At 34.4% G+C, this 22,745-nt stretch overlaps 1 protein-coding gene across 2 annotated transcripts; it reads left to right on the top strand.

The window, feature by feature from the left end:
• Window positions 1–1,479: 1,479 nt before the first annotated feature.
• Window positions 1,480–20,663, top strand: LOC125680942 (uncharacterized). 2 transcript variants are annotated; one of them, XM_048920776.2, is made up of 16 exons: window positions 1,480–1,651; window positions 4,323–4,432; window positions 12,550–12,664; window positions 14,205–14,284; window positions 14,605–14,696; window positions 15,515–15,568; window positions 16,546–16,624; window positions 16,936–17,017; window positions 17,600–17,720; window positions 17,912–17,994; window positions 18,090–18,153; window positions 18,263–18,449; window positions 18,552–18,675; window positions 19,283–19,430; window positions 19,591–19,674; window positions 19,832–20,663. In XM_048920776.2, exons 1-16 carry the CDS (start codon window positions 1,548–1,550, stop codon window positions 20,054–20,056), a joined length of 1,752 nt encoding a protein of 583 aa, XP_048776733.2. In that variant the 5' UTR covers window positions 1,480–1,547; the 3' UTR covers window positions 20,057–20,663. The 2 variants fall into 2 exon arrangements, with proteins under 2 accessions (XP_048776733.2, XP_048776734.2); XM_048920777.2 differs by lacking the exon at window positions 4,323–4,432 and having other exon boundaries at window positions 1,500–1,651.
• Window positions 20,664–22,745: the final 2,082 nt, after the last annotated feature.

Here is a 22,745-nt window from a genome sequence, read left to right as displayed (position 1 = left end):
TAAGATTTGTAATGAGAGGGACGACTGTCACTACAAAACAAACCGTCATGTAAGCTTTTAAAAGGTTGAGGTTCATAATCAGAAGGACGACTGTCACTACAATACAAACCGCCATGTAAGCTTTTAATAGGTTGAGGTTCATAATCAGAAATCCAACTGTCACTACAAAACAAACCGCCATGTACGGTTAAAGTTCGTAATCAGAGGGACGACTGTCACTACAAAACAAACCGTCATGTAAGGTTTCGTCATTGATCTGAGAATAACTTTTAATCTCAGAAGTAATTAGAGGACGTGAATCAGAATAAAACGAGGTATGATTGATTGATTGAATATTGTTTAACGTCCCTCTCCGACGAGATTATTTCACTCATATGGAGACGTCACCATTGCCGGTGAAGGGCTGCAAAATTTAGGCCTATATATGCTCGGTGCTTATGGCCTTTGAGCAGGGATATATCTTTATCGTGCCACACCTGCTGTGACACGGGACCTCGGTTTTTGCGGTTTAGTCGCTTCTTACGACAAGCAAGGGGTACAGCCGTGGACCTATTCTAACCCGGATCCCCAAACGAGGTATGCGTAATTGTAATCAGAAAAGTGTAACTGCAGGAAACGGATTAAAATGCAATTCACCATGCCTCAAATAAATTAACTGACAAATTTTCCATACGTTATATTTGGATTTTAATCTTACGTCAAAATGACCGACTTCCTTTTGAAACATGAATGAAAACACTAATAGTAGAAATACTTGTATATTACTCTTAAAACTGATTTCCTAGCTGAATATCTCAGTGGGTTAACGTGTCGTCTGCTGATCTGTAGTTCGATTTCCAGATTATTTTCTACTACCACTGTATTCTTTTTTAACTAGATAAGGTAATTTTTTTAAGTTTCTTAGTTATAGGATTGTGCACATCCCCCTCCATAATTATAAGATTTCTCTGGTGTGTTATTCCTTAATTCATTTGTTGAACAAGTTAAAACTTACCTGTAACTAAATTCTGAAGAAGATACCTTATACAGGCACAATTTGTACAAGATATATAACTTGTACATTCATGTTCTACAAGCCATAATATATACAAAAACTTGAATATTGCGCGTGTACAAAGTAGCAACTTGTACACGACATGCATGATGCTGTAACAGAATAGCTTTTTATGGCCTTATAAGTTGCCCCATCCCTTTCTGCTGCAAAAACTATGCGTAATCGCTTTACCAAAACTTTTTTTTTCATCACTGAGAGTTTACCATTCTCCGACTTGTAAGTTGTTGGAACAAAAAGACCCATACCGCTCACCTGATTTATATTGCTCAAAGACAGGTGTACAACTCAAACACAGTTGACTGAAATTATGTAATTCTGTGTCTTCTGATTATTTTTGTACAACAATTTTTGTTGAACTCACTGTCTAAAGGAAGAAATGAAATTATTGAAAAGCGGCGTTCTACAACACGAATCATTTAGAGGACGAATTAACATTTTGTGATACTGCGTTTCATTAAATGTGAAAGTAGAGGGGCTTAGGGCTGGGCTGGCCATGTCCAGTTTGGTTGCGTTTGTGCTGAGCATTTTTTCTGAGGACGAGAGAGGTAACTCCGAGAAGTGCAATGCAAAGCAGCGAATATGGGGTAAAACAACGAGGTCAGCTGTTTTCTATTTCTTATCATCTATGCACGACTGCAAGATCGTTTCAGATTTCGGATAACAAATTCTGTAAGATTGTCTTATTCCAGTTACAACGACTTGGTCTCGGTTTGTAAAATTAAATTTAAAAAACAAACCAAGCCAATCTATGTCTTAAGAAATAGGTAGACTGCTGTTTGTTTGTTTTTTTTCAAACTTATTTTACAAGCCGGGAGCAAGCCTTTGTGTTCCAGGACAGATGTTTCACCAGCCTGTTGTTCACGTCAAAACATGAGAGATTTATCTCGTTAGGTGGAAGATTGTGGTTTGATTTGACGATTTTTTTTTTCGAATTGAAGTACTTGCATTTAATCAGAACACCAACTCATTGACATGTCTGTGAATATTAATATAGGTTGGATATATTTATACTGTTGCAGGTATGCAAAGAAAAAAAATAGAGTATATGCAGGTATACTAGTATATTGTATTGAGGTATAGTACATGTCTGGGTTGAGGGTTTTGCTACGCTACTGAAGAGAATGTAGGCATTGAAAATATGTCCCTGGTTGCTTTAAATTTGTATCTGCGATCAAAAAGAGACTAAATGAAAAGACAGTGTTTAAATGTTTTGTAAAACTTTTCCATAGTTTTCAAAGAAAAGAATAACCAAATGCAGCAAATTATTATTATGTCAATGTGCAAAGTGTATGGTGTTGAATTTTGGAAATGATATAATCTTGTGTATAGGTGCAATACAGGAAAGAGAAATGTAAGCTCACCTCAACAAATTCCGAGTATGTATTCATGTTGCCGCTCATGGCTATTACCAGGCTATACCTTTGGGATAGATGCATTCTGTGCATAATTATAACCAGTCTGATCCAGACTTGCATGGATGACGGTTTTGAGGATATATACCACCAGTCCTGCTACAGGTGCTGTTTAATGACTGATGTGTGTAATTGTGGATGACAGGATATAGTTTTTGGAACTGTTCATTTAAATACACATAGAACTGTCACTTCAACAATGACCATGACACTGTGGGTAGTGTGTGCTGCATGCAGCCTTTCTTTTATAGATTTTTTAGTAATTACATGGAAGTTATGTAAGGCCCAAAAAGAACACCCAGAAAATTTATGCGTGCATGGTGCTTACGATAACCTGCTCGAAAAAAAATAGGGTCTGTAGGTCGGATTTTTTTTGCTATTTAGTGTATTATTATTTGTGTACTTGTTGTATATTTTAATAGTTTTAAATAACCTCACCAACTGCTAGGGGTGGTGTTATCTCATGCAATTTCCCCACAACTTTACATTCATTGTTCTTTAGTTGGTTGGTTAGTTATGTTTAATGTGTCACTTGAGAATTTTTCACTCATATGGAGATGTGATCGGCATTGTTGGTGAAGGTTGCCTATGCTTGGTGCTTATGACCTTTGAGCAGGAAGGGATCTTTATTGTGCTACACGTGCTGTGACAGAGATCCTCAGTTTTTGTGGTCTCATCCAAAGGACCGCCCCATTTAGTCACCTCTCATGACAAGCAAGGGGTTCTGAGGACCTATTCTAACCCTGATCCCCATGGGTTCTTTAAATTAAAGTCATGGTATTGATTGCAAATATCTAATATATGAATGCTGTGGAATTTTGGAATGGTGCAATAACATCTATCAACTCTTTCAGGTGAGCACATTCTTAGAAGGTCAGAGATAAAACACACACCATTTTTACTGAAGTCACCATTTTTAAAGAAGTGGATTAACAGAGGGTTTTATTCCGGAACAAGACAAAATGTTTTTGGAAAATTATATATTTTCCAGTAAAAATATTTAGGGTCAGGGTGAAAAAATAGGGTTGGTCAGGTGACCGTAAACACACATATTTTTTTTTTTGGTCTAATATATCTTAACTTTATATTGTCCAAAATTACGATTGATTGAAGCTTACACAGATCCACCTTGTGACTTGCATTATGAAATGAGCAACATATAGACCTACACTAACCAAATTGAATCTTACTGAGGATTTATTGGGTGTGACACCATGCTTCACTGATAGGTAACATTTGTTGAGGTGAGCAGTGTACATATTATCTTTGATTACACCTTGTTTTTATAATGCATGAGGGATTAATCTCATGAATATATTAAGTACACTAGTAAATACCATCAACCATACTATCCTTACCTTTGTATAATATACATTCAGCATGTTCAGAGCTGTTAATCTGGGGGAAAAAACCAACCTAAATTAAACATATAAACCAGTTTGTGGTTTTGTTTTTGTACCAACAAGTTGTATTTGCATACCACATTATATCAGATTGTTTCAGTTTTAATTGAAATGAAGTTCTTCATCTTTATTGGTGCTTTTCTTAAAGATTTGAAATATTAACAGCCAATAAAACTTTAAGAACTGCAAATGCAGGAGAAGCTTATCACTCATTAGTTTTCTGTAAAACGTTGTTTGACATTTAGGTGCCTATTCGTTGTGGTCTGAAATATTCTTGTTTGATCTTCACATCCTTAAGCAGTTAACATGCATAAAAAATAGCGTAGATTCAATGTTTTGAATTAACATACATGACAGGGCCTGTTGAAACTCCAAAAGAGATTGATGCACTTGTAATGCATCTTGTGATAGGCGATGAATTTCAAACACTCCATCGATTCTGATTTATTGCAGGGATCTCTTACGTGTGTTCAACAAATTTCAAGATGGCAATGAACGACTGCCAATCCATCAGATCCGCGACGTGTTCAACAGCATCGGTCTGTACCCCTCAAATTCACAAGGTAATGATACATAACTGACTGATGTTACTCATTATAATGTATTTCTCACCTTCACCTCAGACTCTGGGGTCACTAGAGGATTGCACAAATCAGAGAAGATATATGACAATTATCATTGATGATATACTTGTTTTCAACCTTTCTATTCCTCCTCCCCGAATTTACTAATTTTAAAGAATCAGTGATTAAATCTGTCTATCTTTCTGCCTGTGACTAGAAGGTCTATCTTTCTGTGTGTGACTGGAAGGTCTGTCTGTGTGTAACTAGAAGGTCTATTTTTCTGTGTGTGACTAGGTCTATCTTTCTGTGTGTGACTAGAAGGTCTGTCTTTATGTGTGTGACTGGAAGGTCTGTCTGTGTGTGACTAGAAGGTCTATTTTTCTGTGTGTGACTAGGTCTATCTTTCTGTGTGTGACTAGAAGGTCTGTCTTTGTGTGACTGGAAGGTTTATCTGTGTGTGACTAGAAGGTCTGTCTATGTGTGACTAGAAGGTCTGTCTTTCTGTCTGTGACTGGAAGGTCTGTCTATGTGTGACTGGAAGGTCTGTCTGTGTATTACTAGAAGGTCTGTCTTTGTCTGTGTGTGTGACTGGAAGGTCTGTCTTTCTGTCTATGTGTGATTAGAAGGTCTGTCTTTTTGTGTGTGTGATTAGAAGGTCTGTCTTTTTGTGTGTGACTTGAAGGTGTTAAGAAATCAGTTTGTCCATCTTTCTGTATATTAGCAATAGTTTTTGGTGATGTTAAATATTTTCTAACCCACATAATAGAGTTGACTCCTTGATCTTTCGAAGTTCTCAGTCTTGAGAAGTGAATTCTTAATCCCTATTTCTCTTCTTAGTACATAGAAGCGATAGTCTGGATCTCTTGAAACTCTTGATCGCTCAAAGTTTTTGATTTCTTATTAAAGTAAATCTTGGCCCCATTATACATGTTTCATTATATTTCACTCTTCAAACTTGAAACTCCTTAAGTAACCATTTTTTACAAGCTGTCGAGAAAGTGTGATTAATTCCATGTGGACCTTACCTAAAAAAAAAAAGAAGGAATATGGCTAGCACAGGCTGCATTAATTGGGTGTTCATACTCATTAAACTAAGGTATTCCACCTGGTCTCTGTAGATGTTAATTAAGCAATCAAGATGCTTAAAGTTCAATGCTGAATAAGGCATGAAACATAGACAATAATTTTGAGAAGTGAAAGCCTGACAAGAATTTTGAGAAGATAATTAAGAGAGGTGTCAATTTCAGCTTTCTTAAAATAGAAATGAAACCTGATTTTGTCACATTGTCAGTATGACAAGTATCGCTTAGTCTTAAGCAAGAATTTAGTAGTAACACCTAGCAATCTATTAGCAGAAGATTATATATATATATATATATATATATATATATATATATATATATATATATATTGGCCGTGACCTTTGGACTTGGAATTATTGAGAGCCATCTGTATTCATTATGTATATATCTAAGCATGGTGAATTGATGATGATTAATATTCCCTGGGAGGTTTACTATCTTTACAAAAACTTTTCTGAGCCATTAGCCAATAGGGCTAGTGGATTTGACATTTTTACTAGCCTAATGAAATTTTTATAACCCAGAAAACTAAATAAGATTTTATGATTAATGTTGTCCTGTTTTTCATTTTAATTTCATATTCAATTAAATTGTCTCAAAAAGTTAAAATTTTTGTGAATCAATTTGTTTATTTGCTTCTGATTTAGAGTGATGGTCCTCCATTTCTTCCTCATATTTCTTGTGCTTACTTTGAGTTTGTTTTTTCATATTTTCTTCCATTCAGATTTCATTTTGCTTTATTATGTTTACTTTCAAAACAGTGAGGGATTCATTTTAAATTAACACTCGTTAAAGCACTTCTAAACATCTGTGTTAAGCATCAAATTAAGAAACATCAATGTGACTAGGGAAACGGATGAAAAGTTTAAACGTAGAGTATTTGGATATACATTTTGTAATTTGTATTCAGAATGGTTTTTTTGTGTGTAATATTTCACTAGCCTGTAGGTTTACTTTCAAAATAATTTTGACTAGCCCAGACCATTCTTAACTAGCCTCAGGCATTTAAGCTCTTGAGTTTTTGTGAAGATTGGATGTGCATGTAGGTCGTGTAGTTTAAGGTTAGAGTGAAAACGAGGTTACCCTTTTTTAGTTTATCATTTACATTCATTGTGAAAAACACAAATTGAACATCTCTTTTATCTGCTGTTGTCTGTCCATTGTAGACAGGGAGATAGACCGAATACATGTACCTGTGACCATGGCAACATATCATTGAACTGTTAATCTCAATTATTCTTCAAAGTATACTGAATTGTGTCCATGTGTCAGTATCTTGTCTGTTTGGTACCACCTTAAGTTCTGTATATCTTGTCTGTTTGGTACTACCTTAAGTTCTGTATATCTTGTCTGTTTGGTACCACCTAAGTTCTGTATATCTTGTCTGTTTGGTACTACCTTAAGTTCTGTATATCTTGTCTGTTTGGTACTACAGAGTTCTTGAAAAGTGTCGGTAATGTCGGATTATCCGATAAAAGTAGTAAATGTCCGACACAAGTTACTTAATTGTCGGTCCTGATGGCCGATATAAGATCGGGATCGAAGTCCGTTTTTTACCGGGAAAAATGGCGGTCATGTGGCCCATAAATTTTCAAACCGATGCTAAATCCGGCAACACATTGAAACGTAAACGTGAGGAATCAGTTGTGAGGAACTACAAGGAGAAGAGAAACTGATTGTGTCTCCGCCTGGCAATCTGGGAGACAATGGCTTTCTGCTTGATGACACAATCTGTTCAAAGTCGAAACTGACGAAAGACCAACTACACTCGGCCTTAAGTGAGAGAAAAAGTAGTTATAACGATTGCAGAGGAAGATGAGAAAGAAGTTGAGAGGAATATACAGGATAGAGAAGAAAAATGGAGGATGAGAGAAAAGTGGAGGGTGAGAGAGAAATAGAGCAAGAAAGTCACTTGGATAGTGAAAGTGAGGAAGATCCATTCAGAGTGTAAGGAAGATGAGAAAGGGTATGAAAAGATAATTTATAAACTTATAGCTGAGATGGAGATTGAATACAATTACACATGTAGTTGATTTTAAATAAAATATCAGAAAACGTCAAAAGCGATGCATTTTTATCTGGACTGACAAAATTTTGTTTGGGCTGACACTGATTTCTAACAGTGTCAGACCAAATGTCTGACACTTCAAAAGAAATTTCAAGAACTCTGGGTACTACCTTAAGTCTCTATATCTTGTCTGTTTGGTACTACCTTAAGTTCTGTATATCTTGTCTGTTTGGTACTACCTTAAGTTCTGTATATCTTGTCTGTTTGGTACCACCTTAAGTTCTGTATATCTTGTCTGTTTGGTACCACCTAAAGTTCTGTATATCTTGTCTGTTTGGTACTACCTTAAGTTCTGTATATCTTGTCTGTTTGGTACTACCTTAAGTTCTGTATATCTTGTCTGTTTGGTACCACCTTAAGTTCTGTATATCTTGTCTGTTTGGTACTACCTTAAGTTCTGTATATCTTGTCTGTTTGGTACTACCTTAAGTCTCTATATCTTGTCTGTATGGTACTACCTTAAGTTCTGTATATCTTGTCTGTTTGGTACTACCTTAAGTTCTGTATATCTTGTCTGTTTGGTACTACCTTAAGTTCTGTATATCTTGTCTGTATGGTACATTTTAAATAACCTTAAGTTTTCAGTAACTTGTCTGTTTGGTTCTGTATATCTTGTCTAAATACCTGTGCTGTGAACTAATACACATCTGCAATTCAGATGTTTGTGAGGTGTTGATAGATTTATGACAGTGTAGGTTGTTGGAGGTCGTCCATCCTTTGTGCGATATTGTAGGTGAGAATATTATTACTAATGTAGTGTAGGTGAGGGAGCACTTAACCTGGAAGGGTTAGGTCATTACAAGTTCATGGAGTCAGAAGTCAGAATACCAAAAAACCTTCATCACCCAAGCCGTAGATACAGGTGTCATCTAACCAGAACTATTGCTTATAATGACTTATACTATGGATTTATTGTTGATTTGTGGTCATGAAAACTATCAAATGCAGGGTTATGTATAAAGCAGCTTGGTTAAATGATGTTCTGTGGATAAAACAACAATAAATGATTAGCCCAGTATTATTTTATTGTTAGCTTTACAAACCCATCTATCAATATATTTTATTTTCAGGAAAAAAATGCACTGATATTATTACACATTAAACATTGCAAAGTACAAGATTGATACTTCTAATAAAGAAAGCTGTCAAATTCAATGCCTGAGATATTTTATCGCTGAATATACTCCTAGACTTAATAAATTGATGTTTCGATGCAGTTCAGGAGATTATATGTAGCAACTGCAAATCTTCCTTTTAGGCAATTATATATGGTATCATGGTTATTATATATATTCACAAGAACACAAATTCATGTCTTCTGCATCTCATTGTGTAGAAGATTTCAAGCAAGGAAAACAACTAGCAGGTTGTCAGATACTTCAATTAGTGTAAAATTGGTGGTGGGGAGGGGAGAAAGGGGGTATAGGTTAGGAAATAAAGCAAAAACCTGATAAAAGTATTAAATTAGTAAGTAAACTTTTAAAACTTTCAAATTTGTAGTTTTAATTTCCCTTTCAATTGAATTTTATAATATTTCTGTTTTCAAACTAAAACAAAAATCTACCAAGAAGTAGGTACAGTTTCTAAAGTCATCTGGCCCAAAATATCGATGATTTTACTTGGAGCTCAAATCCCGGCATTCAAATAAGGAATAGATTAGCAAACCCAAAATTCGCTCAGTTTGATCAGCAAAATGATTTGTGTCATATGATGAGAGCTTGAAGTTGGCATAAAATTGTAAAAATGTCATTTTCAATGAAAATATCCACAAATTCAGGTGGTTTTCCTTTCAGAAAACATACAGCGCATGCGTCGAGCAAATTCATATTCAAGCATATTTTTCATTTTAAAATAATACACAATATATATCATTTTCATTTTGCTCGACAAATGCGCACATCTTTTCCTGAGCAATAATCTGTATGGCATTGACAGTATTCAGGCTTATTTTGAGAAAAAGGCGGGAAATGTCTTATTCATGATGTCATAATGCTATCCATTTAGGAATATCATTATGATTTTGTTGACATAGTATACCTGGCATATATTTTACTTTCTTAAAACGCTGATTAAGGTTAATTCCAGACACATTTTATAGAGAGAATTTTTTTGGGCCTTTTTATGTATACTATCGTACCTTGTTCTTTGTAATAATAGCGAGCCAGCGCAGAGCGCTGGCTCGTACTGCGAGCTCTAATGACTAGAGCGCGGGAAATAATCCGAGCTAAATCTCAACCTCTAACAAGAATTTTTTTTTACGCCAATCCCAGAAGTCCCTCATACAAAATGGCGGATGATTCGATTCGTAAAATAATAATAAAAAAAATCTTTGAAGTATTACAAACCTTTCTTATATGAAAGGAAAGGATGACAATCATATTCTTCCCCCTTTCTTTTTCTTTTTAAAATATTGTCTAAAGAAATGTAAACAGTCACGTCACAACTACCAGGCTACGTCACAACATGCTCGTTGCATTTCCCGCTAAACTGATTCCTACATTGACGAGAAGAGCAAGACAGTAATCCTACGTATTGACAGTGAACCAGATCAGTTTTCCTTGTTTTCAATAGAAATTTTTTGAAAATGTATTCAGATATGCTGCGCTTGCCCCAACGGTCACACCGTAATCATATTAAAAAAATCCAAGTACATGTGCATTTTGAAGTACTAACTTAATTCATGTTGAAAGGTTAAATGATTTATACTACATCTATTATTTTACCCAATCCAGAGCCCAAAGTGTAAATAAATCTAACTTAAGTCCTAGCATAAAACCACCAAATCATGTAAATTAATCCTATTAATATTGAATTAAATTATAAATAAATGAACATATCAAATTAAAAGAATGCCATGTTAGAAGTAACCTACATATCTTCCCATAAATGAAGTGCACTGGGATGAAGGTGTGCTATAAAATGATACATCTATGTCATGATTTATTTCACGTGGAAAAGTATGTTTAGAAAAGGATATTCTGATAAAATAGGATATTGCCATTCATTTTCTATATGGCATTTGACAAGAATGGCATTATCTGTGGTTTTGTATTTTTAATTAATTGAATGCATTCTGTATTGGTGTAATATGATTAACGAATTGAACAGACACAACATTCCACTAACTAGACGAAACACAGACTTTACATTACATGTTGTGTTACTTAGAGCTGTTTAATTTAGATTCTGTTGTAAATGTTTAATCTAGATTCTGTTGTAACTGTGTAATCTAGATTCTGTTGTAAATGTTTAATCTAGATTCTGTTGTAAATGTATAATCTGTATTCTGTTGTAACTGTTTAATCGAGATTCTGTTGTAAATGTTTACTGTAGATTCTGTTGTAACTGTGTAATCTAGATTCTGTTGTAAATGTTTAATTTAGATTCTGTTGTAAATGTTTAATCTAGATTCTGTTGTAAATGTTTAATCTCGATTCTGTTGTAAATGTTTAATCTGTATTCTGTTGTAACTGTTTAATCTAGATTCTGTTGTAAATGTTTAATCTAGATTCTGTTGTAAATGTATAATCTGTATTCTGTTGTAACTGTTTAATCTGTATTCTGTTGTAACTGTTTAATCTAGATTCTGTTGTAAGTGTGTAATCTAGATTCTGTTGTAAATGTTTAATCTAGATTCTGTTATAAATGTTTAATCTAGATTCTGTTGTAAATGTTTACTGTAGATTCTGTTGTAACTGTGTAATCTATAGTCTGTTGTAAGTGTTTAATCTATATTCTGTTGTAATATGTTATACCTGTATATAGATATGAATAAGGCAGAGGACTATGAATGAGAAAGTCTTCATTAAAAACCTAATGTGTAGGTTGGTGGAGACGGTAATATGTTTGATAATGTGGTCTGTCGTAGCAGTTCCTTGTGTCGGACATTAGAATTGAACTCAAGGATGTATTGACTGAAGTGGCTTTGTAAAAGATTATAAAGTAGCCAAAGTTTTTCTTCCTGTCAAAATATCACACTTCAGATTTTGAAATGCCATTTTATATTTTCAAAAATTTTCATTTTTGGAATTCAAATCCAGTAGAAAGTTACGTAGAAAGAAATTGATGTTTTGATTTGTTGTTCATGGACAATGGCAAAGCTTTTATTCCTGTGGTGAATTTAACATTCAGACACCGCACACAAAAGTTATTCTGATTTGTTTTGAGCCATTCATTAAGGTTAATTACAGAATTGACAGGTGTATATAAGTTGATCTGTATGATGTTTGTAGTCAGTTCCAGATGAACAAGCACTAGCTAGGTTGCTGTGTGACATTAAAGTATAACAGTTGAGGTTTCTGCGTTTATAAATCACAGGTGCTGTCCATTAGAATTTATATTTCAATGAATTGTAAAATTGCTCTCAAATATTTCGTAATATTGCATATGAATGAGTGAACAAAAACCTGCCATATGTTGATTAGAGTTAAAAATAGATTTTCAAAAAAAAAAGTATTGAGAATTAACACTTGTACATTTGGAGATAATAATTTTCTCATTAAGATTTGGAACTTTGACATGCAGAGAATGTGGTTAATAACTTGTAAACAATAATTTTGTTAGGGTACACATGAACACAGAACTGCATCAATTTTAATACTCACTATTAACTACTCCAACCCCGGTCAAACTTCTCCATTGTGAGATTGGAGGTTAAAAATAATTTCAGAGTTAACGACGAGGAGATGAGGTTTTTTTGACAGGTGCTTGTCTCATTGTAAATGCAGGAATTTGGAATTACTTATTCTGTCATGGTTCTACGTGTTCATGCTATAACACTTTGTGTAGGACTGGATTTTTTGCTATAAAATCCATGTTGGGTTTTCTTGTGTGGCAAATCTGATCTGACAAGCATGACTACAGGTACGCGAACAGAGCTGATGAAACCACTTTGTTTTTGTTTTGGGTTTGGGGGCCGCCCGTGTTCGGTTGTGGTGTATTATGATTTTTTTGTTGATGTTTTGCAGTGTTTGAAATGGTGCAATGTGCAGTGGAGTATGGCAGCCCCTGTGAGCCAGATCATATAACTTTTGGGGAGTTTAGCATACTGGTGACAGAGCTCCAGAATTACTACAGCAAGAAGTAAGTAGTCAGATTTAACACTTCATTAGGGGCACTCCTCACCTGGGATTTGCCACAAACTTTATTTTCACAATACCATCATGGATTTATGTACAAATTAACAAATGAATAATTGATACCTTGATCATGTGGAGATTGTAAAGTACGCAATTTCAATAGAGCCAGAGGAAAGAAAATATAAAGTAAAAAGGTGCACTGACAGGGTTTGTAGAATTGAAATAGATCGTACTCCTCCTGAGCACCTGGTCCCACCTCAGGTGTTTTCAGGGGTCTGTGTTTGTCCCGTTCTTAATTTTGTATTCTTCATAGAATGATAGATTCATTAACCACAATTCTAACTGCGTAGAGATCTTCTGAAAGCATTGTGCAAAGTTGTTAAGGGATGTAGATATGAAAAAAATCCCAAAATCACAAGCATTATGTTTAAATTGTGTTAAAAACTCTTTTTTTAAATAGCATTTGCTGTTTTCTCTTTAAATAGAAAATACCATTACTGAATCTCAAAAACTTGCTACAGTTAATTTGAAATAGCTGTTTTCTACATAGATTAATTAATCAAAATGTCAAGGTGATAATTAATGTAGTTACATAACATTTTAAATCTTTGTTTTCATTTTATTAAAGAAGATTTATCTCATTTTTTTATTATACGCCCCCAAAAATTCACTTTGAAGAATAAACCTTGAAGGTCTTCATGTATAAAAGTTCGAAACTGAAACTGCATAAACTCCCCACAATGTAAGATGTGAAAGAACCGCGATAGTCGTAAATAACTCGAGTGTTAATTGTCACATGTCGACGTAATTTATCATTGCTCAAGGAGGAGGCTGTGGTTTTATGTGGTTTGAACCATCGCGATATGACATCAGGAATCACCCATGTGTCACAAGACTTGTTTATATATCGTCAATTTCTGATCCTAGAATCATATTGCCTGAAACTTTCAGTTCTGTAACTATGGTTAACATCAAGTGTTTGTGAGTATTTTATCATCCGACAAAATTTTTGATTTATAGATAAATTGTTTACATCAGTAATGAACTTCATGAACATGATAAATACTAATGAATTACCTTTATGTAAAAGAATTTGTTTTGGCATGTAAATATTTCAAAGATAATATAAGTAGATAATGATAATTTTGGAAATAATTGATTAATCATAATTAATTACTGATTATCATAATCAATAGGACATGGTATACAGTATCATAATTTTAGCAGATAAAGCTTCTTTTTTAGATGTTAAGTCATAGATATGCTGATGATTTTTTAAAAAAAATTATTTAACATGTTTACATTGAAAGACTGTAGATAAAAAAATCTTTCAAGGTTTTGCCCTAATTTTGATGGAGTAAATAACAAAGATAAGTAAATTTCATGTCATATAGATGTCCGTTGCAGATTGAGGGTAAGCGTTGTTTAGCTAGTGAAATTAACTTGACATATTTGGGACAGTGTTGGCGCATTAATGACTGTGTACACAGATAAGGCTGTATGTTTGTCCACAGGATGTTTAACTGTTGCCCCTATATTTTCAGACTCTCGCCTCCCGTCCCCAAATCCATGTACAGGGAAAAGTGTCAGGACACAATGGAATGCTCCAAGTGGAAACGAAAAGGTAAAGACGGTGATAGATCGTAAAACACCAGCCAATGAGTTCTAAAAGTAATCTGGCAGTTACTGTTATCAGGTTTTGCATGGGCAATTTGTATTCTTCTATGACAAGTTTAAGTGATTTAAATGTTATAAAGACATATTCAAAATTTAAATTTATGAAGTATGCAAAGTTTCTTCAAATTAAATATGTCATGGACTAGAAATTCTTTGAAAGAAAGAGGTAAGTTTCTGAAAGTTTTATTTAGTAAGACTGTACATAGAGGTTTTAGTTTCATTGATTTTATAAAAATGAAGATTCTATGATCCACCTTTCTTTTTCAGTCTTCTTGGGTGGTTCTTGTAACCCTACCACATGGAGACAGGAGGCAGCAATCCCATTCTTTAAGAAAAAAGGAATTACTTTCTACAATCCAGTAAGTGTCTTTATCTAATAAGAGAGAGGGAGAGATAATGAGAGAGAGAGATGAGAAAAGTTCACACTTAGGCCGCATTTTATACCGGGTCATTGTCCTATGTCCTTAACCTTCTGTTTTGAACGTGTTCTTTGTCTTGTGAAGATCCTGTCTGTCCTTTACTGTATGGTTTTATCACTGTCAACTAGGTAAAGAACTGCTAAATTAATCTCTGCTTATATCTTCTCCTGTTCTTTAACTATACACTATTTCTTTGAGGAGAATGTACTGTTGTCACATTCCAAATGGTTAAGTGCTAAATCACAGCTCAGCTGATTTGAAATGAATACTAATGACACAAAATAAGGAAATATACGATTTTTTATGTCTTGAATTCGAGAATTGCGGTGTTGTTTATTGGTGGAAAGTCTGTTTTAAATTGCAAATTAATGTGCTAAAGAATTCTTTACAAACGCAAATAATAGCTAGAGTTATTTCGGTGTAGAATTCTGAAGACATCTTTAACTCCCACTTTAACTAGCAATTTGACCTTTTATCCATTTGCTTGATATGTTTATCCAAACTTGACCTTTTTCTAACTTCATAATTATGCCAGTGTTTGACATCTGACATCTTTGGTTACGTCAGTAAAATTTCCAAAATCAGTGTGTCGCTTCTCATTTTTTTTCTCCTCGTTTTTCTGTGAGGAGGCCTGTAGACATTTTCGTATTGTTGATGTACAAACAAAATTCCAGATGATAAACACATGTCTGGATTTAAGATTTAAATGTCACGTTACAGTCTGTTCACATAGTACAGCTTGTTTATTGATTTTTTAGCAAGTCCAGACATGGCGTCCGGAGTTGATGGAGGTGGAAGCTCAAGCAAAGGAGGTACATTACAATTGTTGACATATTGTTTGTTAATGACTTAGGGATATATAGGCATTGTTTTGTGATGACAGATGAATACAAAGAAATTGTTTTGTGAAGACGTATGAAGATTAGATACGAAACTAGGACTCCAGTGAATTTCAATCGCAGGAAACAACCCCCACCCCCCCCCAAATATATCATAGAATTTCCACAAAGAAACTATTAAATATGTGTTAATGTAATTCGGAATTTTATTAAATTGTTTTTTAAAACTTCAATTAAAATTCCCATTAATGATATTCTGTGTAAAAAAAAAAGTCACTGAATTTTGTCTGAAAATTATTTCAAACCATGATGAAATATTTTAACCAGCAAGTCATTCACCTGACTTAAGTTATATTTTTCTACAGCTAAAGTACACAAGAGTACAAAAGTATTTTTACTTGACTTTCATTCAAAGAACACTCTGTCCACTGAAGAGAGACCCTGATAAATGGAAAAAAGTACTTAGTTCAACATTCAATTTTTAGAAAATCGTTTTATGTACAATATTGATGGACGTAGTGTAGTGTGCACCAATCTTAGGGAGGGACTTATGAAATGGGATTGTTTGACCATTTGATTTCTTAGACTTTAATCAAAACCACACATTCATTAATGGAAACACTACAGAATTCAGTAACTCTGGGTAAAAAATGCATTCATAAAGTTCTCTTGTCCATTTACTTGTACTAGTGAAGGAAATAAAATTAATGTACGTGATAGTAATGATGGATTTTTGAGTAGAGTTCATGTAAAGAAAAAAATTCAAAAGGAAGTTAAAGAGTAATTCTTGATTGATGCCTTTTGCCACCAAGGAGTCAATAAATTAATTTTTTGCTGACCCTAGGGTCACATGCATAATTGATTAAGAACACAGCAAAGAGCTTGTTGTCACTTGTAAACATGCAAACTGGGGCACCATTGTTAAACTTTGGAATTTTGTCTTTTTTAAGAGTGCAGATCTCTTGCTGTTTGTGATTGACAACAGAACTAGAGCAGTATCTTCAATGATCGAAACAGCTTATTTAACAGGTAAGAACAGTTAACAAATACAAAGATGTCACAAATTTGATATTATATGCATGTACGATCAAACTCCACATTTTTCTGGGTGTTGACTTAAAGTTTTAGCAGCAGCTTTGATTTTTAATTGGTAGACCTCAGCAGGAAATAAGATTTACACAGAGAAAATTTTATGAATAATATTTCTGTACGTGTTTTTCCAGTGTGCTGCGAATTAAAAATTCTGTGTGTTGTTACCTGAAAGCTATTTTGTAATTGCATATTTTTAATTTGTTATGTGTATGTTATAAATGATTTAGACTTGTTTCTAATTTTGTCAGCGCGTGGCAGACAGGTGATCGCAGTGATGGATGATTATAATGCTACAGATGTATATTTCAATCGGGAGAGAATCTCTGCCAGGTAAGAAATAAACAACTGAAATAAACAACCAAAATACAGACATCATCAAAACACTTACGATGTCCTTGTGATTCCTACAATTTATATAGAGACTCCATATTTCAAGAAAAATAAAGAAAACCACTTTCCTGATTTTAACTGAATTTGCTGTAAAAGATGTTCAAACTAGATAGGTTTGATTGAATTTCTTCCAATTTGTCATTTCAATCTTCTTTGTAGAATTGTGCTCACTTCTCTTAAAATATCTACATCTGAATTTCCCAATTTTCTTACTATTTTCAGAAATATGGAGTCCCAGATTTTAGACTTTTGCTTGTTTAGAAATTGTAATGTAGGCGATATATCATGATTATAGAAGTATATTTTGAGTTTCATGAATAATTTATAGGTAAAAATCAAAGAAAAATGTTGACAGATCCTGTCAATCCCTGAAGAAATATTGATACTTGCACTCATACATTGTCTTTCCTGCTTGTCATTTTTCTTTGGAAAATCATTGATGATTGATTTTAACACAACAGGAATGACTTTCATTTTTTGTAATCTAGGCAGCTTTTAACAATAATTCTTTTGTTTTTTCAGGGAACTTGATGATATACTTCGAGGTCGTCAGATTCTTGTCGATCTGATTGAGAGAAATGCCCTCCCTGTTTTCAAGGACATCAATACGGCTCTGAGATGTGCTGCACACGTAATACAAAAGGTAAAGATTTTATCACATTATGCAATACATTAGATAATGAAGGTGATTTTGTCACAGCTTTACTCCGTCAAATCATAATGATAATGGTCACCTTATCTGTGTGATAGGGAGGGTTCATTATTTGTGTCCTAGGGAGAGTTTATTATCAGTTAGATAAGGAGGGTTAACTAAATGTTTGATTTTTATTCTAGAATGTCCCTGTATCTGAACTCAGTAAAGAACAAGGTGCAGTCCCAACCAAATATGGCTTCCTGAAAGTGGGAGAGCTGCTTCTGTAAGTCTGCATAACAACACAACACTTCTGATTGCGAATCGTTGTTTATCTAGAGCTGAGTAGATATAACCAGGGTTATTTTTAATTTCTTGTAGACAGCTCAGGGAAGCTTACAACTCTATGAATACGTCCACCAATGGGAGATTGAGTTTCTCTGACGTGAGTAATCTTAAGCATCAATGAAATCTAGAAACCATGAATGATTCTGGTTTGTTTTTCTTCTAATGTTGAAAATAGAGTGTGTAGTCATGTGCTGTTCTTGACACAGATTTGCTTGGCCCATAAGAGCTGCATGGGTTATGATCTGGACATTAACTGGCTGAAGAAATGCAATGCTGATGAAAACACTACCTTCAGCTTTGAAGAGTTCTGCTGCATTCTGGCCGAGAACCACTCGCAGAAGAAATCCTTCTGGAAGAGGGTCATCGACATAGCGAGGAATATCCTGCCAATAAGTAAGCAACATTCTGTCTTCAGTGGTGGTTCTGTTTTTAGATGAGATTCATGATGACTTCTGATGAAATTAGAAATTTAATTTTTCTTTCTGTCGTGTGTAGGTGTATCCCAGCATTCCCTCTGTGTGGATTGTAACAAAGAGTATGATTCGACCTTTGACATTTACTTGGGAGGAAGCTGTGGAGATTCGGAGTGGCGTGACAATATTGCCATCCCAACTATGAGGTAAACACTGCTGCTTGACAGCCAGATCTGTAAAACATTGCGGTTTGTTCAGCCAGATCTGTAAAACATTGCGGTTTGTTCAGCCAGATCTGTAAAACATTGTGGTTTGTTCAGCCAGATCTGTAAAACATTGCGATAAGTTCAGCCAGATCTGTAAACACTGTGCTTGTTCAGCCAGATCTGTAAAACGCCGTCCTTGTTCAGCCAGATCTGTGAAATTGCTTATCGATTTAGGGTGAAATTATCATGGTATGGGAAAAATTTGGGGGAGGTGTTGTTTGAATTCATGGGTATGTCTGTTCCATGAGAATCTTAGAATTAGACACATACACCTTTCTTTAAGAAATTTACTGCATTCAGCATTTATCAAAAATTTTTACAAGTTAGAAGACCAAAAAAAAAAAAAAAAACTTGCCAAATATGATGGAAGAGATAGGAGGGATTATTATGATTATATAATCTTGTTTATGTGTGAGAGAGGAGTTGTATATAGACTAACATACAGTTATGAATTATTAATACGTGGTGACATCCATTAATTAAAACAAGTAATATAGGATGAAAATTTTTGTTGGTAGTAATGAAAACTTATTTTTTGTGTTTACAGGAAGTATGGTTTGTCATACGCCAATCCTTACAACAAGTCAGAGTGGAAGCACAAGTTTATTCCAATGCAAGTCGCCAGCCGGGAAAAATGTCGAGTTTTATTGTATGTCATCACTGGCAAAACACGCTCCCTGTCCTCAATGATAGAGGTGAGTTATCCAACATCGTGAAACATGAAACCAATAAACATGAGATCGATAAACATGACATCACAAAAATATGAAATCGATAAACATGAAGAATAGCAGTAGTTTTGGAATAGTGAATTGACAGAACCTTGTAATTAAACTTTCTATTTTTGTTTCTTAGGCTGGGTATTATATTGGAAAAGGTTGTAAGGTGGTTCTCTGTGTTCAGAAGATGGTGCCCGACACTTACGTTGGAGGAGAGAAGGTAACAGTTATGTCCCTTTATAAATCTGACCATGCTTTAAGTAACAATACATGCTTACATAAACAACACGAGTAATCATTGTAATCATTATGATAAACATCTGATATAGTCTTATCAATCATCACTGTGTACTGATAATGGGGTTATCTTTTTACAGATAACGAAAGCTGCAGCAGATGATTACAACAGGGGGCGCTCGTATCTGATTGACCTCGCGAGTCGGGAGGGCATTCAGCTGTTTGAGGACATTACAGAGGCTGTGGAATGTGCCATAGACAGCTTGCCAGAGCGAACCTCAATGTCCACTGTCTCCCGAGCAGGAACCCCACAGAAGAATTCCCGCCCAAACACTCCCGTGAAGATTCGTAATTCGACCTTGTAGAAAATTTAGTGATTACTCCCAACCCCAGGGAATTCATCATTAGGAGGTTATCACTCTCCTGTCGTTGTTGCTCTAGCAATCCTTGTTGCTGCTGTAGCAACCCTCACTCATGTGGCTTGAAGCACTGCAACAACCTGTGACCAATCAAATGGATGTTGGTGCAAATACTTGGTGCCAGTCACGTGACATTTCCCTCTCCTGTATATCTTTGACCAAAACATTGGTCGCCTCTGTCGCGGTCCATGAAAAACAAGTCTACCTCTCTCTCTTATACATTAGTCTTGTCTCTTTGTTAAAGAAAACGAAAGTAGATAATATTGTTAGAGAGACTGTGCTTGGTCTCAGAATGGGAAATCTGTTAACCTCTACATTTAGTGTAGTCTGTCCACGATGTAAATCCAATTAACAAAACGGGTCTTTGTTGTTTTATAATTTGTCAGGTCTTGTAACATTTGTTCTTGATAGTAGACATAAAGAAAAGAACCATTTTAAAATTTCATTCTTTATTTTTTTTTTCTTTCTTTCTCAGGAAGTGACGAATATTTTATTGTATGTTGTATTCTTGTGTTATATGTCTCGAACCAAATAAAAGCTATTTTGATTAAAACTCGATTTAGTCATGTTTGGATGCGTAATAGGAACCATGGATTGGTTTGGATGGAAGTGATCAGTAAACAGATTGCTTACCAGCCCCCATCCCAAAAACGCAAATCTGACAAGTTTCTTAGGAGAGTTTTACTGTCAATGTGAATAAAAAAAATCTATACTACACAACACCTTCTGTCTATGACACAATTACAATGCAATTACTGATAATGTATTCAGGACTTCAAAGTCTTAATCAATGTTTAACCGATTTATTTGAGTTAGTACAATCCTGTGACGTATAGTATCATTTATGTGAAGCTATTTCCCGTGCATGTGTGTTGATATATTGCCTGCATGTCATTGATTTTTAATGAAGAAATGAAAGATCACCACATAATTGATATATTTATTTAATTAGGACATGGATTTAATCGAATAATGTTTTATTAGTATTACATTAAAAAGGGCGCTTTAAACATTTGTGGTGAAAAAATCGGAAATGAAATGATTTTGTTGACCCAAAACTGTTATGATATATTTCGTGTCGTTTAAATTAAAAAGACTATTATTCAATTAGAAATGGAGGAGAGAGCTTCTAAATCACAATAAAAAGTTTTCCGAGAAAAAAAAAACCCGGTTAAAGCATGTCTTACGAGAAAAGAAATCCAACTTATTGATGACACAAAGGCCTGTCTGATTGAATACCACATGTTTACACATATATGTCGGACATCTGCGTCACCATCGATCGAAAGTTTAAAACATAGCAGAGTTAGGTCATGAAGGGTGTACATGTATGTATATACAAGTCTGTAAATGCGTTAACCACTTTATCAACAATACATGTATGCCTGCATGCTAAACCATACGATAAGGAGAGGGTAAAATCGGGAACGCAAGTACGTGAATTTGATAATCAAGTGTATTGAGTTGACGGGGTATTTATAAACCAGAGTTAATGGAAATGTGAGTTTTCTTCCTTGCAGTTAGATATATTTAGTATTTGTGTTATATGTGATATATTCATACACCGCTTATCCATTAATATAGTCTGAATAATGCATTGTCATTTGAATGCAGAGAATGTCCCATAAAAGATTCTGCGAATCATTTTTTTTTCTTTTGAAGCAAGAATATTCATGATATAATTATATAAATCATATGTATGTCTAAATTGATAATTCGTTTCCATGCAATTATGAAAGCATCCCTTTTTAGGAAATCATTTGTAATTATTTTGTAAAGAGGCGGTATCACAAAAAACGTTTTCTTTAATTTTCACTTTCTTTTCCACTGGTTCGTTCAATGGTTGTTTACAAAACAAAACCGCATGATGCATATGCATATACTGTGACATGTACTACACGTAACAGAGCGGATATTATAAAAAAAAAATTAATCAAGTACAAAATAATAAACGTATACAATGAAATTACTCTCAATTCAGACTGAGTTACTTCCTAAACTGATTCATATGTTTCGTTGGAGAGCTTAAATGATTTCTATGATCCTAACACAAATCAGTGATTAACATTAATTTTGGGACGGGGTGATGTCTCAATTTATCTGAATAACTATTACAATGTAGACCACTACTGTGTATCATGTATAGCTGGCTCACTTTATAGAATATTCCCGTTAGTTAAATAAGTGTGACTTGATTGTATACAAGTTAGGGAAGGAAATATTTGTTTAGCCACGTCTAATCGCCTTCTTACCCAAGTTCCTTTTTATCAATAAAAAAACTAGATTTCATAGTGTAAACAAATTCTTATAAGTATAATTTAGTAAAAAGTGAATATGATGAATAGTGACAAACTCATAATTCCTATAAAAAATGTAAAATTACGAGTAGGGCAAACACGGACCCCTGGACACATTGGCCGTGGGGTCACGTGCCTTGGAAGAGTAATCATCCCCCGTTGACCAACCACATCCGCTGTGCGCCCTATATCTTGACTAGCTAATACGATTTCATAAATATCAGAAATTATACATCAAACTTCGCCATAAAATCATTATTTGATTATTCATGTACGACTTCTATAATAACTCGATCCGCGGATGGATTCGAATTTAACTTAGGGGTATGGACACGATT

Source organism: Ostrea edulis, chromosome 2 (genome assembly GCF_947568905.1).
Source record: "Ostrea edulis chromosome 2, xbOstEdul1.1, whole genome shotgun sequence".
Lineage (NCBI taxonomy): Eukaryota > Metazoa > Mollusca > Bivalvia > Ostreida > Ostreidae > Ostrea > Ostrea edulis.
The sequence above is the reverse complement of the archived record's forward strand: the minus strand, read 5'-3'. Positions and strand labels throughout refer to the sequence as shown.

Coding starts and splice junctions, on each gene's coding strand:
- LOC125680942 (XM_048920776.2), top strand. CDS start 1,548: ATGTCCAGTTTGGTTGCGTTTGTGCTGAGCATTTTTTCTGAGGACGAG. Junction 14,285..14,604: donor CTCCAAGTGGAAACGAAAAG/GTAAAGACGGTG, acceptor TTTCTTTTTCAG/TCTTCTTGGGTGGTTCTTGT. Junction 17,018..17,599: donor CGGGAGAGAATCTCTGCCAG/GTAAGAAATAAA, acceptor TTGTTTTTTCAG/GGAACTTGATGATATACTTC.